Raw genomic sequence first — 16,219 nt, forward strand, 5'->3', positions numbered from 1 at the left:
GGTGAGCGAAGTCCCGTGCCGTGATTAGTCCGTTCAAAGACACGGACGTCACACAAAGACACTTGAGACTCAAACATGGAGTAAAATTACCGTATGCGTAGCAGAGAGGGTAGCGCAACTATGCTAAGTCTGGAGGATGTTTTGTCTGTGATTCTTGCATATTGTATGAAATAGGCAGGTATAGTAAACACCTCTATAATGGACGCTAATAAGAAGACGTATCCCACAAATTGATTTGATTATCTCCCAAAGAATTAGGTAGTGTTCCCTGGCATAAGAAAATTGCTGAATGGTCCCTTATCAATGCAGGGTTAAGCGGTAAATTATTGGAATAAGAAAAGCGCGCGCGTGATCTACAGATTGAATCACAACAGCTTATAAAAATACAAGCCTCGCACTCATCTATTGTTAATCGACACTTATCTTAAGTAAGTACGAACTTTTACCGCATGTTTACGACTGTTATGGATGCAACTAATCACGAATGTTTTCTCGGACTGCGTATCGGTCACTGTCCGCTGAGAGCACCTACAGGCGGCTTAATGGCTGTGTCATGGGGTCACCGACTGCCTCCCAATCGGTATGACATAAGCCTTACTACTTAGGATTACAAAATGCTTATACGTGTTTGCGTAACGCAAAAGCTGAGTTAGGTTTTGCGGTAATTTCAATAAAATCTGCCACAACTTACGGGCCAATTCGAACGTAGGTACACTGACATTAGAACGATATTTACATCAATGTTGTTTAGTTACCGTGCATTTCGCTCTTACTTGTACGTACACGTATTGGCGCGGATGAGACACACGATAACTAGATAAATAACCGGCTTCAAATAACATTCTGATATCAATGTACGTTCGAATTGGCCTGTTAATCTAAAAGCGCTTTATAGATAACTTTACGATGTTTTTAAACTGTACCTATAATATTTGATTAATATCTAGTAATACAGATATTTAAGTAACTTTTTAATATTGAGTATAAGTGAATTTAATTACCCACCCACTGGTCATCTAACGAGAAAAATGAAGAATGGCTCATAAAGCACGAACACCATTTGTGACCATCACGTACATGCACGTACTTTTACTTTTGTTAAGAAAATAATTTAGTGTGGTATTTAAAAATAACGAGAATCATTTATAAACGCTGGAGACGTCTAAGTACTCAAACCTAGCCTTAGGCACGTTGTTACGGCTAAGATAATCACAGAATTTAAAAAGTAATCAATCCATTTTCTCTTTGGCAACATTACAGATTGTGACTTCAATGACTCGTAAAATTTTGTGGCTCTCACTCGACAAAATAACATGTAATGTTCTTAATCTTAACTTTGCGTCAGCAGTCAGACTACACGCTTTGGTAAATAATCTTGATTTTCTCGTGGCATGAACCAAAATAGTCACCTAGGGTGACTGCTACAGTTATTGCCCAGTATATAGAAATTAGCCACTCCTGAGCCACAAATGAGAAAGAAACAAAGCCAATTAATTGAAACCTTTTTATTAAAAGAGGCCAATTACTATATACTTATATCCATATCCTGAAATATATGTAGGTACATATTTTTACAGATGTCTGGAAGATAGGTATCTCTTTAGTAATCAGACGGGGTGTGATACATAAATAACCATTACTTCCATAATTTAGCTAGGCTTCATTCCGGTTTATACTCTGTACTCTACAGTATTTTCCTTCTTCTCTATATTTTTCCTTATCAGAACACGATACCGAGTATGCCCTTACCCATACCGAATATGCCCTTAAACGGATCCCTACAATTTTTTTACAACCTGTATGTATCATGAATTTCTGTGTTTTTAATTATGTAACTAATGTAGGTCAAGCAAATCTTGTCAGTAGAAAAAGGTAGTACTTAAAAAAATGTAGGTGCGAAGGGTTATCGGGTCATAAAAAAATTGAATTTTGCGCCTTTTTCTACTGACAAGATTTGTTTGACCAATTATAAATTTACAATCAGAACAAATAATATTATGTAGTCATTATATAGTCCAGGTAGGTATTGGTTTTTATCAGTGGTATGCAATTGTAGTATTATCTCCAGTATCAGTCGCAGACGTAATGCAAGAAGATCACACAGTCACGAGACTAGGCGGTTGTTTGGCTAAACATTGCGTTTAAAAATTACATAACAGAGGTCAAGTACCTATAGAACGGGTCAACCGTTAGCTTGTTTTTTTGCAAAAATAACAAATTTGGCTTAAACGAGAGGTTATTTTTCATTTCGGAAGGACGTTGGTTCGAATCCTGGCTCTTTAAAATAACTTTATACTTTTATCTGTCTAACTCAATTTTCGTTAAAAAGAAAGCCTCATGAGATACCTCTATACGTTAGTAGAGACATGAAAATTATAACCTTTCAAGGCTATTTTGATAAGTAATTACTATTTCTTTTGGGGTTACCGTCTACCACTCATTTGGCGGTTGGTATAGAATAGAAGATGCGTGGATTATTTAGTAGAATGTAGTTGAGTCATTCATGGAACTAAAACTTGTTTGTTTGTTCGACTTTTACTTTCAAAACTTAATAAAAATCAGTTTCATGCAATCAAGCCTTCAACTCACGCCGTAGCTGACCATTATAACTTCTTACCAACCGCCTCAAGTTAAACGGTAGACCTTACCACTACTATAGTACTAGTCTAAACTTATCGCTAAATGTGTTAAACAAAAATTCACTTCTAAGAAAAGATAACAAAATTACATAATTCGTGCAGATGAGTACACCTGTATAGTAACTGCTCTAATAATATTTTTATTTATGTTCAATACTTAATTAAATACTTATATATATATTCAGCCAGCAACAGCAGAAAACAGGTACTTTTTAATACCTACTGTAAATTATTGCGTTAGCCTTGAACATTTTGCAATATAAATGAGTGGCACCGCCTAATCCGGAATCATAAACGCAGATGTCCACCACGCGACCTCTGTTTGATCGATTCGTCCATTCTCTTCGGCGACTGAAATGATAATTAGGTGATACCATGATATTATTCATGCATATTAGTTTTATAGATCCTCTTTAACAAGTTCTCAATTTATAAATTAGTATTATAAAAAAGAGATATTTAAATATTTTATATTCATAGAGTTATTATACATTTCCCGCATACAATGAATTCTAAAATAAAATGTGACAATGTGAGAGGAACTTGCAGTGTAATCACTTAATAGTATATTACGATACAAGTGCGGAAAGTAGGAAATTCGCAACGAGTGGCGATTAATTAAAACACGAGGGAAGGGAGTTTTAAATCAACACGACTTGCGAATTACCTTTTCGCACGTGTATTGTACAGCATTTTACAGTACATATGGCCCTTAAAAAATTTAATATAGGCACGTATATTGTCCTTAATCCCGCCCTAGGGTGTATATTTACCACCCTATGTACTCTAAATATTATTTGTACATGAACGAAAGAGGTAACTACCTCGTGGGTAAAAGCACCTTGCATGAATAAACAGGCCCCCTAGCCAAGGTTACAATCGCTATCGCTTCGACAACGAAAAGCATTATGTATCTCTATCACTCTTCCACATTAGTGTGACAGTGACAGTTGCCTTTCGATCGCTACGGAGCGTTAGCGATTGGCATCTTGGCTACGCGGCCAGTTTATCCAAGGCCCTAGATCCATAATGATACGGAGGAGTGTGTCGATGGCGGCGTGTAGGCAGATTCGTCTCGCCCGCTGCGGGCAAGCTTCCATATTTACCAGGTGACTTACCGGTCGACGACGCGTGGGCCGAGGACCGGGCCTCGTTTGATTCTTCGTTATTAATTTGAAGACTAGTTTAAAACGAAAGGAAAAACTCCAACATTCCATCCTTGAAGGTCGTGTACAATTCTCGTGGCTATCAATAGTATCAATTAATCACCTATTAAATTGGCGAATTCTCTAGTAATGAATTTACTCGGTTGAAATAAATAATTTAAAAGGTAAATTCCTCGTAAAGAAGTGCAAGTTAATACGTACAGATATATTCAGTTCGGTTGAATAGGAGATACAACAATACAACCTTGAGGCAAAGTGGTTCGTTCCGGGTTCGTTCCTCCACCTCCGCGCGACCGGTCCCGCGCTCACGCTGCACCTCCACTCATCTGTTGCGTTGTATTAACATACGAGTGTATACCCGTATCTGGTATCATCAAGTTCCTCGCTTTATTATTTTACTTAAGTAATACAAAATTCAACTAAATAAAAATTTTACTAATTAGTTAACTAGCAGTGCAACAAAATAAATTGTAAATACCTATATAAATATAATAATATGTATGTTATTTTCAGGTAGTGTTACTAAATCATAATTCTCGTTACCTATATCGACTTACAAGAAATATACCAGGTCTACTAGGAGGATCTCTATTTAGAGAGCTCTTCAACCTTTGTGAATAAACTTGAAACCTATTTCCTGAAAAAAAACGAAAAAACACTCAAAAACACATTTACACAAAAAATAATGTACATAATTAATCAAACAAAAAATAATATTCTGGAAATTATATTGTTTACACGTTTAACTAGTGTACGTAAGTGATTGTTAACCTGTTTTTAATGTTTATTTATTTCAGAATGAATTATGAGCAGTGCTACATTTTGTACAATGAATAATTTTAAGGATATGTGCACATTTTTCTATAGTTATTTTGGTTACGAAACTGGAAGCCCTGGGTACAAAACAAGACGAGGGCATTTGTTTGTGTGTTACTCACAGACATTTGATCCTCAGTTATAGCTGTATTCTATGTATTTGTTTATTATATATTCTGTCGGGTGAAGTGATCGTATCACGTTAGAGTCAGAGCAGTAGAATTCTTGAAACGAGGATAATGAAGGCAATAGCTTACTTACGATATTTATTTATTTAATTCAAAGTCGAAATTATATTTTCACTCCTAACTTAACTTCCTCAGTCACATTAAATGTAAATTATAACAAATAAAAATGTAGTACCTATACCTATATTCGCTCAAGACGACATCGTGTCCTTGCTTACTTAACAGGTTTTTGTTCCAAATGAAGACTGCACCCAACTGCTATCTCAGACCATTTTGTTTATACGCGACTGGACCTAACCTACCTAAAGGCAATTTATTCAGTTATGCACGGTTATGCGCCGTGTTCGATCCTTTAGCAGAAAATCTTGGCAGTCATGTTAATATCCTTGTCGCAATATTGCTAGACAAGTTATGTTTACTGATTAATTTAGACGATTCAAATAAATTTAAACTTGCCGTTTACTGCTTAATAATCGGATAACAGTCAAATCCTACAAACTTTACTAGTTCAATGAAGGTAGTAAATAACTGAATAGTTAAAATATAATAAATAATAGCTAATATACAATAAAAAACAGAATTGAAAATCAGATTTGCTAAAATATTTTATTGAGTTCAGCAATGTTAATCATAAATTAAATAATGAATAAGGCAATCACGTGGTATTTTGATGCAACTATTAACGATTACGAAGTTAAATTACATTATTATAATTTAATACAAGCATAAAGCGATCTATGAGATTAATACACTGATTCGGCGGTTTCACCTATCACATTTTTTCTTTGGAATAATATTTGTTCTTATCGTTCCATTTCAAAAGAGCATATTTATCAACATTAAATAAGATTAGTATTTAGACGAGGCTGTGCATATTTATTTATATCTTTTTATTTGTACTACGTCTCTCCCACTTCTATGTCACTTTTGGTCGTTGTTTCTACGTCAGCAACTTTGTTCTCTCCTGGGGCGCTTGCGGCATCATTTACTTCGGGGACACTTTCATCACCCTCAGACAGTGCTTGTTGTCCTAAATTTGGTACCGGAATCGATATTATTTCATTCTCGGTCTCCTTTGCTGATTCGTCAACTTTATTTTCCTCTAGGGGTCTAAATATCTCTTGTAGTGACGAAACTTTCTTCTCAGTTGGAATAATTCTATTTAAATATACTAAAATATCTGACAACGAAACAATTCCTATTAGTCTATTATCCTTATTCACTAGCAATAATCGATGACTCTCTGTCCTAACTATGACTTCTAAGGCCTCGTACAACGAAATACTCGATCGACATTTCTGTAATTTTTCTTCCCAGTCTTTCTTTTTATTTCTTACTTCACCTATTGTCAATGACAAATCAGAATAAAGTTTTTCGCTAACTAAATTCAATACCTCACATTTAGCATAAACATCGATTAACTTGCCCTCGTCATCTAAAACAGGCAAGGCTGATATATCTTTGTCTAATAGGAGCTGAAATGCTGCTTTAATACTTGTATTATCTGTCACGGACACAATTTCATCAAATGTACCAATTTTCAATTCAGTCAATGTTTTATGAAAAAATGTTAACTCCGGGAATTCATTAAGATAGACAAACAGAAATCTTAAAATTCTTTTGTGGGACAAAATATACAATACATCTCCATTAAATGGGTCAATTAACAAAAGTCTGTGCACGCGATTCTTATTCAGCATATTTATAGCCTCATGTAAAGATTGATCAGGGCCAACACTACACAAAGGTTTTCGTGTTGGTCGCAATATCATCTTCCAGTCATGAAGTGTATGCCTTTCAAGTTCATCTACTGGTAATTTTTCCTTTTCAAGGTGCAACAAAATCCTTATGAAGTCGGTAACTGTTATCATGCCAACAAGTTGCTTTTTATTAGCATCCCACAATGGAGCAGAGCGTATACCATGTGAGATAAGAGTAGGGAAGGTTTTTCTTACCAAAAACTGTGTATCAAATATTATTACTTTTGCAGATTTTGGTAGAATTTCGTAACATTTATGATATTTGAAAAAATTCAACAACAGCCTCGTCTTGTCTCTACCACCCAAAGATATTTGAACTATAGATAAATAGGGATCGTATTTAGGAAGACCTCTAACTTCCCTAAACAATTGCTTTGCTTGTAGAGGATCCAAAGACGCATAGGAATTTTTATGATAAGTGGGTGAAGTCGTTCCAATGGAGGAACGACGTGGTTGCTTAACAGATTTCTTTTTGGCGGGATCAACGGCCGCCTGGTTTGCCTCCAAGTGAGGTTTTCTCCATAAAATATCCATTACCCTTGTAATGGGACTAGATTTTCTTGAGGAAGCTCCTGTTACAGTATGATAATATTTCTTGTGAGAATCTTTTGATTCTTCAGCATTAGGTTCTTTCGAAGCTTCAGGCGCTTCTGTAGCTTTAGGGGTATTCCCTAATGCAGCTTTTACATTGTGCATCAAAGACTGGTGCTTTTTAGAATCACTCTTTCTTCGAAGTCGAAAAATATCAAATATTGAACTCCGTGGATTTGACGATGTTCCATGAAATGTTTCATACCCCTTTACATCAACTCCGGGTTCTCTCTCGGCGCTAGATGCTCTCGATGTATCTGCAGATTTTTCTTTGAAAATTGATCTAACGTGGGGTCTTTGTGATTCCACTCCCCGCGTGCCAAAATGGACAGTATGCACATTTTGTGCTGCCGAAGTAGACGGTATATCTTTGTCATCTATCGTGGACAATTTAGTAACTACAAATTTCTTTTTCTCCCCCACTACGGTCTGGTTAGCTTCTACATTGTTCTTTTTTTTCTTGTGTTTTGACTTTCCGAATTTGGGTGAAGCATCAGCCGTAGCCGATTCATTTTCCAATATTGGATCCATGTCTGCAATACTGTATTTATTTATTTATACCTTTATAATGGACCATAATCCAACGGGATGGCTGTACCTGAAATGAAAAAAAATACACTTTATAAAACAATGAATAAGCCAATTCATTATTGTTTGTTCAAAAAAGGTCTCATGCCTTGTCATTTGTAAGTAAAATGTGCTCTTCAAACTACTGTAACATTCTAAATAATGTTCGAATTATAATAACAAATATACGTAAGATAATTATAAATAACAGGAAGCTAAGTGTTATCTGATTTTTAAATGTATCAACAGTATAAACTAAACTACGCAGAGGTTTATTATGTGACAGTTCTGAAAGGATAGAGTCTGTGTGGAACTAGAAAAGATTGTGAAAGCATTTATTTGTACATACTGACAAGTATGGTAAATGTAAAGTTTTCTGTTGCACTCTCAATTATTATATCTTATATCGAATCTACTACACAGCTATATATTTAACTATCTACATTGTTACTCTATGTTATGCAATAAATTTAATATACATATATAACCTTGTAAACTGCAACACTAAAACATGATTATAGATATTGTCGTCGCTAAGCAACGCAGTGACGCCGGCAGCGACCGAATGCGCCAAAATGGATATACTTTATAGGTAGTAAAATTAGCTGCAGTTGCAAGTTACGTAATGGATGAAAATGAGGAAAATAAGGCTCTATATTCATAGTTTCGTTGTTACTACACTATAAATCTGCGAGCAAGGTGAAAGCGTCATAGATATGCTAACTACATGTGTAATCAATACTTTTGAGGGTCGTGGTAAGTGGTAATTTAATAATAAATCACGTTCATACAAGCTAATAACTATGCGTACCTTACGGTGGTGCTTCATCTTTGATCTAAGTAGCAGCAGTTTTAGGCCTCAAATACTTATTTATCAACCACTTCATTTTTATTGTAAAATTGTACGCAGCACGCCGACAATCGGTCCGTGCCGGCGCGGCGCCTCACTCGCGCATCGCCATATTGCCAAAAGTCTGGAGGGTCATTAGCGCCATCTGTTGGCGGGTGCTAGTGACGCTTTATAGGGAACACCCATCCCGAACCCAAATGTAAGTCGCGCCACTTGGTGTTTAGCAATCCGCTCAAAAGATGTCATACATAGCATATGATAGTAACATTTTCTGACTAATTGTTGAAAGAGAAAAAAAATACGTATGTGTTATGTAACGAAAAATTATGTCCAGAGTAACCAGAGTTAAGTAGACCAAGGATATGTCTGCAACGGTTTTTATAGCACGCGCAGTGCGAGTGTTATTTTAAACGTCAAACTTAGAAATTATGACGTATATTATTTATACGTAAGTACTTGCAGTCTTGCACTGCGTGTGCTACCAAAATTGTTGCAGACTTACCTTGGTCTAACTCTATCTACTTTTTTATAAAACTACTTATTACCAAATTAAAACCTAGAGTCATACTCTCACTTTAAGTTACTGGCTTCTGCTTAAATTATGCTGTAATTGCTACACGATGTAGGTTACTGTAGTAAAGTGATTGTAAACAAACAAACTGATTATCAATTTCTCACACGGCTCAGTCATGCTTTGAAAGGCGTTAAAGCAATTCCAACGCGCATACCCGACATACATGAAAATATCGAAATACTAGCGTTTGCATGATATTGCTTGCAGGTAATAGGTACCTACGGTAATTTAAGACTACAGGTAAGTACCTAACTATACACTAATATGTACATACCTGCCTGCCTATTCTTCAGCCCAGGTGTCTACTTTCCTGCAGATCATAAGGTACGTCATAAGGATCGTTTACCTGTGTATTGGTATGCTATTTTGGGAGTACAAATTACGCCAGTAGTCTTTATTTAGATTCAACTCTCCGAAGCCGGCTGGAGCACACGCATGCGCTAAGTTTGATGTCGTCATCAATCTGTGACGTCACCGTTGCTAGCGCGAGGAAAGCCGTGACGATGACGTCACCGTTAGGAGGGCGCGGGGAGTGACAAGTGATCGATACCAAGCCTCGGGATACCTAATAATACCTTCACGAGTTCAGCGGAGCTCGATTAATACCAGCATGGGCTGCATAGCCTTTCAACAAGCCACGGGTCGGCGGCTCGCATCTCTAACACTGCATGCATACTGACATACGGGTCAATTAACTTAAATAGTTCACGTCACATGCCATTTCGACTTTTTAAATGATAGCTTCATTAAAATGAGCTCGACCTTGACCTTGAAAAAGAGGGAAGTTATTCGACTACTGCCACACTTGCGGCAGCAGGGCTGGTATAGGGCGCGCGGGGGTGGAGCAATATCAGGTACATTTAAAATTTCCATAGGTACATGCCTGCTGTCGTCTGCGAACATTTCGCTGAAAACACGTCTTGAGAAAGGTTACCAATGTTGATCCCAAATAATTAGTAGGTAAGTATTAGTAGGCCCTTCTTTTCTGTATTCTTTGTAACTGTTTTCTGTAATGGGTGTGCAATAAAGAGTAATTGTATTGTAGGTACGAGTATATAAATATTGCCTCAATCGAACTACACATATGTTGGGCACTCCCTCCCGATATACTTTTGATAGGTATTTTTAGTTTTAGTTATTTAAATTGTAGTTAGTTTTAGTTTTATATTCCTGTTCTTATTTATATTATTTAATTAATAATAAAAATAATAAGCCCGCAGGGCAGCTTGTGGCGAGCTGTTGGGGAGTAACGACCCCACGGACCCGAGTGCTCCCGAGAGTCGGTCAGGGTCTCCGTCTCTGGCGTGTCTTCATCGGTCGGAGTGGACCCCAAGGGGACCCGCAGGACTCTCAGCTCTGGCTTGCCTTAATTGGCTGTCCAGAGAGGAGTCGTCAGAGCTATATGCTCCAGGGGTGGAAGTGAAAGATGCATAAGACGCGAGTTGGCACAGTGGCTGGTAACAGCCACTGGGTAGAAAGCGGCGCACACCTCTCGACACCCCTGAGCCGCTCACACCGATGTTGCTCCTGGTCTTCGCGACGGCAGTTTCAGGGGCCCATCTAGTCAGCGGCAAGTCACCACCTGCCTCGATAACGTGTTTTAGCATTGTTATGGCAGGTGTCCGGACTTCTCTACAATAGCCCAGTCTCATTGTCCATCCAAACTTCAATCCATAGACCGGTATACTATTCACTTTTTCTACAATAGTCCCAATGCCTGCTGCGACCGGTTCATGGGTGGTTATTATTGCGCCTGTGAACGGGTTCCAGCAGGCGTTCTACATGACATTAAAGCTCTCCAAGGGGCCTCTACGTGTTGGATCTGTATCCCCACGCAAGCCTACCAAAGGACCGGGATTTGTAGGCCCGTGAATTCCAAAATGGAGAAAAAAATAATAATATCATAAATATGTGTGTGTGTGTGTGTGTGCGTGTGCGTGTGTGTGGAGTTGCGAGTGGGATTTAGGGGATTTTGTGAGGTAGGAAGGTTTTGCGCTGTTGCCGGGCAGATCCTGGAAGTTCACCTTGCGCCTACACAAACCCACATCCCAATTAAAAATGCTATTAAGGGGTGTATCTTCAAAACACTAATTGATATAAGATGCCTTCAGATGAGATTTAATACGTATGAACGAGTGCAGAATATACCTACACTACATGACTCTTATGCATAGTTGCATTAGTTGATACGATGCCACGGATCAAATTATACTAGAGGAAGACACACAATTGACAATTGATACATAATATTAAGTATTAGGTACTTACATATATCTGTAGTAAGTAGGTATAACTTCAGTAAATTGCCGATGATAATTTTACAATGCGCTAGGGGGTTTGGTTTAATCGTCGCAGGGTTTAAAAAACCGGACCGTCGGTGTGCGAAATTGCGAATCGGACTCGCTCACCGAGGATTACGCACTTTTTAGTATTTGTTGTCATAGCGGCAACAGAAATATGTACATCATCTGTGAAAATAGTGCCTACCTCAAATGAAAACCAAAATTGACAATCGGGGGAAATAATTCGTGTATAAGCGTATATTGGCATAGTTATAGATAATGGTGTATTAAACAACACACTAGTACCGGAGGGTGGGGGTGAAACTAACGGGTAGTGGGGATATTAAGGGTCCCTTTTTATTATTTTTCGTAAATAACTCGTAAACGGTAGCCCGTAGCAAAAAATGTTTCGTTACATAGGTACATATAAAACAACACATTTTATCCCGTGAAATTTTGCTAGGTAAAGACGGAAACATGTTGGAAATCCCCAACACACAAAAAAAAACAAAAAATCGGCTTAATAAATTTAAAATTTAAAATTATAGTTAGTATTGGTTTTAATACTAAATCTTATTTCTGATAGACATTGCCGGATATAGGATAAAATCGTCAAATATGAGTAGATGACTTCAAGTGGGGGTTGACCACTGAGAGACGGGGTACAACTAAATAAATGGCAGTTGTTGTACTTACCAACACTAAAATATTACACGCGATTTGGAATTACGGAGGCCTCTTGGTCTCACCCCTGTTTTCAATTTTCCCCAACGTTTTTACATTTTTCGCCTTATTACAAAGGAGTGAGGTGCAAAAGTGAATAAGTGTAAACATATTTTTATCTTCGACTGTACCAGGCGTGTCTCACTCCGCGATTTCGTCGCTTTGCTACAGGTAGCTAAAAGTGCATCCGGTCTGCCACAATTTTGGGGTTTGCCATAAGCCGCGCGTGGCGCTGTCGCCACCTAGCGGCCATATCTGTGCTGATCGTAACAGACGCGTTTTGTTAGAGATGAGTCTTCTGTACTTAGTACTATTATTTATTCTGTGACTGTACCTTAATTTTAAAAAAGTTTCCCAAATGGTATCATCTTTATCTCAAGATTATTTTCAAGTGTGTCGTCAAATTAAATCACAACTAATCTGGTCTCCTTCTTGCAGGATTAATTTTGACACTAACTACTTGTGTTAAGTACCTTCAAAATACATATACAGGTACCTACACATATCATCATCATGTTATCATGATAACATAATATAATCAAATAAGATAATACATGATATGAACTGATGATAATAAATTCATTCATTTCATAAATTTATTTTTAAATAGGTAGGTAGGTGCCTCAAGGATACTTAGATAGGTCATATCTCTGGGAAAACGCGCATTTTTGAGTTTTTATATGTTTGAGCCAAGCTCGGTCTCCCAGATATAATAAAATACATAAATACAAAAAAAAGTAGAAAACAAGAATCCAACTTGTTTCATTATCACTAAAGCTCTGACTGAATTTGTGGTACCGAGTGACTATACCAGAGGGCCTACCGCGAACCAGGTTCGACGTGTTGCATCTCTGTAGCACTTACGTACGAATTTACAAGTGCGACAGAGGGCGAATGATAATCCCTTTGACATTTCCTCCAAGTCGCTTTTGGATTGACTTAATTTAAAAAATAATAATGAAATAGGTTAGGGGTCGACAAACCTAGGCTCTTCGGAGGTACGATTGAGGCTCCAAGGCACCGAAAAAATCACGTTTACAGTTTTCAGACCAATGGAAAGAACAAATTTGCCCTTCTTCTCAATAGTTTTCCCCGACCTCTGAAATAGGTTTTTACCGTAACTATGTTGTATATAACTTAATTGTTACATTCCTAAATAAAACAACCGCACAAGTGCGATTGGGACTCGCCCACTGAGGGTTCCGTACAAAGGCCGTGCCAGGATATAAGCTAAGTGTTTCTGACCCCACCGAGTTTGGGCTTGTAATTTTTATGGGTACGGCTTTACATTAGTAATCAAAATACAAAATTTCATTTCCCTAAACTTTATTGTTTTTAGTAAAAAACGAAACATGATTTCTGCCTCCACCGAGTCCAAACTCGATGGGGGCAGAAATCATATTTCGCAGAATCACTTAGCTTATCCTGGCACGGCCTTTAACATTTTTTATAATTTAGAATTTTGAGATTTGTCCCTGTATTTGTAGTGTAAGAAGTACTTGCCAAATTTCGTAGTTCTAGGTCAACGGGAAGTAGGTATAGGTAAGTATTTATGAATTTTGATTCCCTTGAATGTCGAAATATACGATTTTTGAGTATACGTCCGGTTTTTTATTTGTTGATCCGTACCAAACATTTTTCTCTAAGGAACATGTTTATGTTGTTCCTTTACGGAGTACGATGAGTTTACAAGTTATGAGTACCTAAATTTCTAAGAAATCCTATTACTTAAATGTAAATAATGATAAATGAGATGAGATACTTTATAATATAAAAGCAATATTTCCTTTAGGAAAATGTAGATACATAGGTATACTATACTAGAATAGGCACATTATAAACAATAGGTACCTAAGTACCACCACTATCGCATTAATGTTTAAAATAACTATTGCAAAAACACTCCAAGCCGTTGTTGTTACAGCTGCTTTTCCCGCCCCTAACTTCAACTAGGAAGCATGATCCTTTCTTGCGTTGATCTGACACTTACTTCACTTCATTATTGGTATTTTTGAATCTGAATATAATAAGTACCTACCTACTATAGTCACGCAATTTCTCAGGCTGAAGTTCAAGTACTTAAAACGTGATTATTTTTTAATGTAAAAAATTTACCGGCGCTGCGTATAGGTACGTACCGAGATTACCTATATTTACATTTAGTCAGTATGATGTTATGACTAACTCACGATTTTTACATGCATAGGTACCTATGTTTTATTTTGTTATGAAATACTGTTTTTAAGTAGGTACATATTTCAACGTTCAAAACAGACCAGCAATGGAATAGGTATTCCTATTTAATGTCTTTAACAACCAACCTAGGTAATCTATTTGAGTAACACAGACCTATTAAGTACCTATCGTACTAGACAATTCTTGGTTATTTGCCAAACAATCAAGCCCTATGACTATCTGACTGAAAGGAGTACGTATTGAAATAAACCCAGATATGTATTTTCGTCTTTGGACTCGACTCATTTTTAAACATAACCTCAAAATCAAACGTAAAACTTATCTATTGACAACGTTATAATACTTACAATAACAATCATCTCGTTGGATCTCTTTTCCACTATTTAAGTCCACTTCACGCACACACTGACAATTAATAGGTACATAATGACCACGAGATGTATAGTTAAAATATCTTGAATCGTTGAACTGCGTCGCTTTCGATGCTAACTGATAACACGGAGCGGATCGGACCGCGGCAGCGTTGTGTAACATGGGCGTTAGGGCAGTAATAGATGAAGCTACTGTTTTGCCAGCAAGCCCGTGCCTAATTAGTACAATTTACAAACGCACACAGAATGTTCTGACGAGCTGACGGCATCGAAACAAACGAGTTGCGTTCACGTTATCGAATTCTCTCCGTTGGTTGAGCCGCTGTTGCGCTGCGTTCGCGCAGCTACATACTCGTAAGAGCGCGCACACACACATGTATGCGCCCCTACACCCGTATCCGTATAACGATTAAAATAAATATAGATGAAATACCGGCTGAGTGCGCTATACTGCGCTGCTGCGCACGGCTATGTGTGGACTAACTAAAACGTCCCCTGTTATCTTTTTTTACTGATCTCCAAACATTTTAAGCCGCTGCTGACGAAATTAATGATAGCCTACATGCATCTTGTAGCTAACAGGGTTAGCAACTAACAATTATTTCTAGAAGGATGCATCTTTTTTTAATACATATTTCTTGTTGTTTGTGGGGTATTTACCTATGGTATAGAAAAAAATAATTTTGATTATGACTATTTACTATAGGTAGGTACTGTAAAGGTTGCAAACTACAGTTACAGTTAGGTACAGTTAGGTAGTGATTAGTTAGGTACAGGTAGGCTACAGTCGGAAACAAAATAATTAGAGGCCGCCTGAAAACAGTTATTACTTATAATTATAACAATTCTACATATTAATTTTATAAATAATCTAAAGTTGTTACTAACCTTACCTTCGTGGATGATTGGTCTTCACATTCAAAGTTTTACACTTTGTCAGATGTTATTTTTTTAGCGATGTAGAGGTAGTTAAGTAACTGTCATAGCTAGAACTAATTTTCGTCTATTGACTAGTTTTATCTGTAATTTTGACCTTATTGTTAATTTTAATCATAGATACCGATAAACTACTCGTAATATTTGATAATGTAAGTACCTACATACACACCATAGGTTTATCAGAATTAAGATTTGATATAAAATTGTCATAAGTATGATGATCCTGCTCAAATCTGAGACACGGATAAGTACTCATACTTATGGTACGTGGAAGGTACACCATACCTTCCACGTACCATAAGACTGAATTGGTGGAATCAAAAGAATCTTAGAAAAAATAAAGATAAAACATTTTTTTTCCTTTTTTACATAAGTTAATGTTTTACACACTTTTATTTAGCTTCACTGCGAATGTTTATTAGTGTGTTTGCTTCAAATCTTTTAACTTAAATATGAATCACTTCCTGGTACCTGTGATAATCTGATTCTGTTAAAATTTGGAAAACTTCCTTAACACATTCATTACCACTAAGTGCTACGGGTTACGCTCGTAGCGC

At 37.0% G+C, this 16,219-nt stretch overlaps 1 protein-coding gene across 2 annotated transcripts; it reads right to left on the reverse strand.

Moving 5' to 3' along the window:
• Positions 1-5,401: 5,401 nt before the first annotated feature.
• Positions 5,402-15,046, reverse strand: LOC134663794 (uncharacterized). 2 transcript variants are annotated; one of them, XM_063520295.1, is made up of 2 exons: positions 14,700-15,046; positions 5,402-7,758 (listed from the first exon to the last, which is right to left on the reverse strand). In XM_063520295.1, the coding sequence occupies exon 2, from the start codon at positions 7,689-7,691 to the stop codon at positions 5,709-5,711; it is 1,983 nt and encodes a 660-aa protein (XP_063376365.1). In that variant the 5' UTR covers positions 7,692-7,758; positions 14,700-15,046; the 3' UTR covers positions 5,402-5,708. The 2 variants fall into 2 exon arrangements, with proteins under 2 accessions (XP_063376365.1, XP_063376366.1); XM_063520296.1 differs by lacking the exon at positions 14,700-15,046 and adding an exon at positions 8,539-8,696.
• Positions 15,047-16,219: the final 1,173 nt, after the last annotated feature.

The sequence above is a fragment of the Cydia fagiglandana genome, chromosome 4, assembly GCF_963556715.1.
Source record: "Cydia fagiglandana chromosome 4, ilCydFagi1.1, whole genome shotgun sequence".
NCBI lineage: Eukaryota > Metazoa > Arthropoda > Insecta > Lepidoptera > Tortricidae > Cydia > Cydia fagiglandana.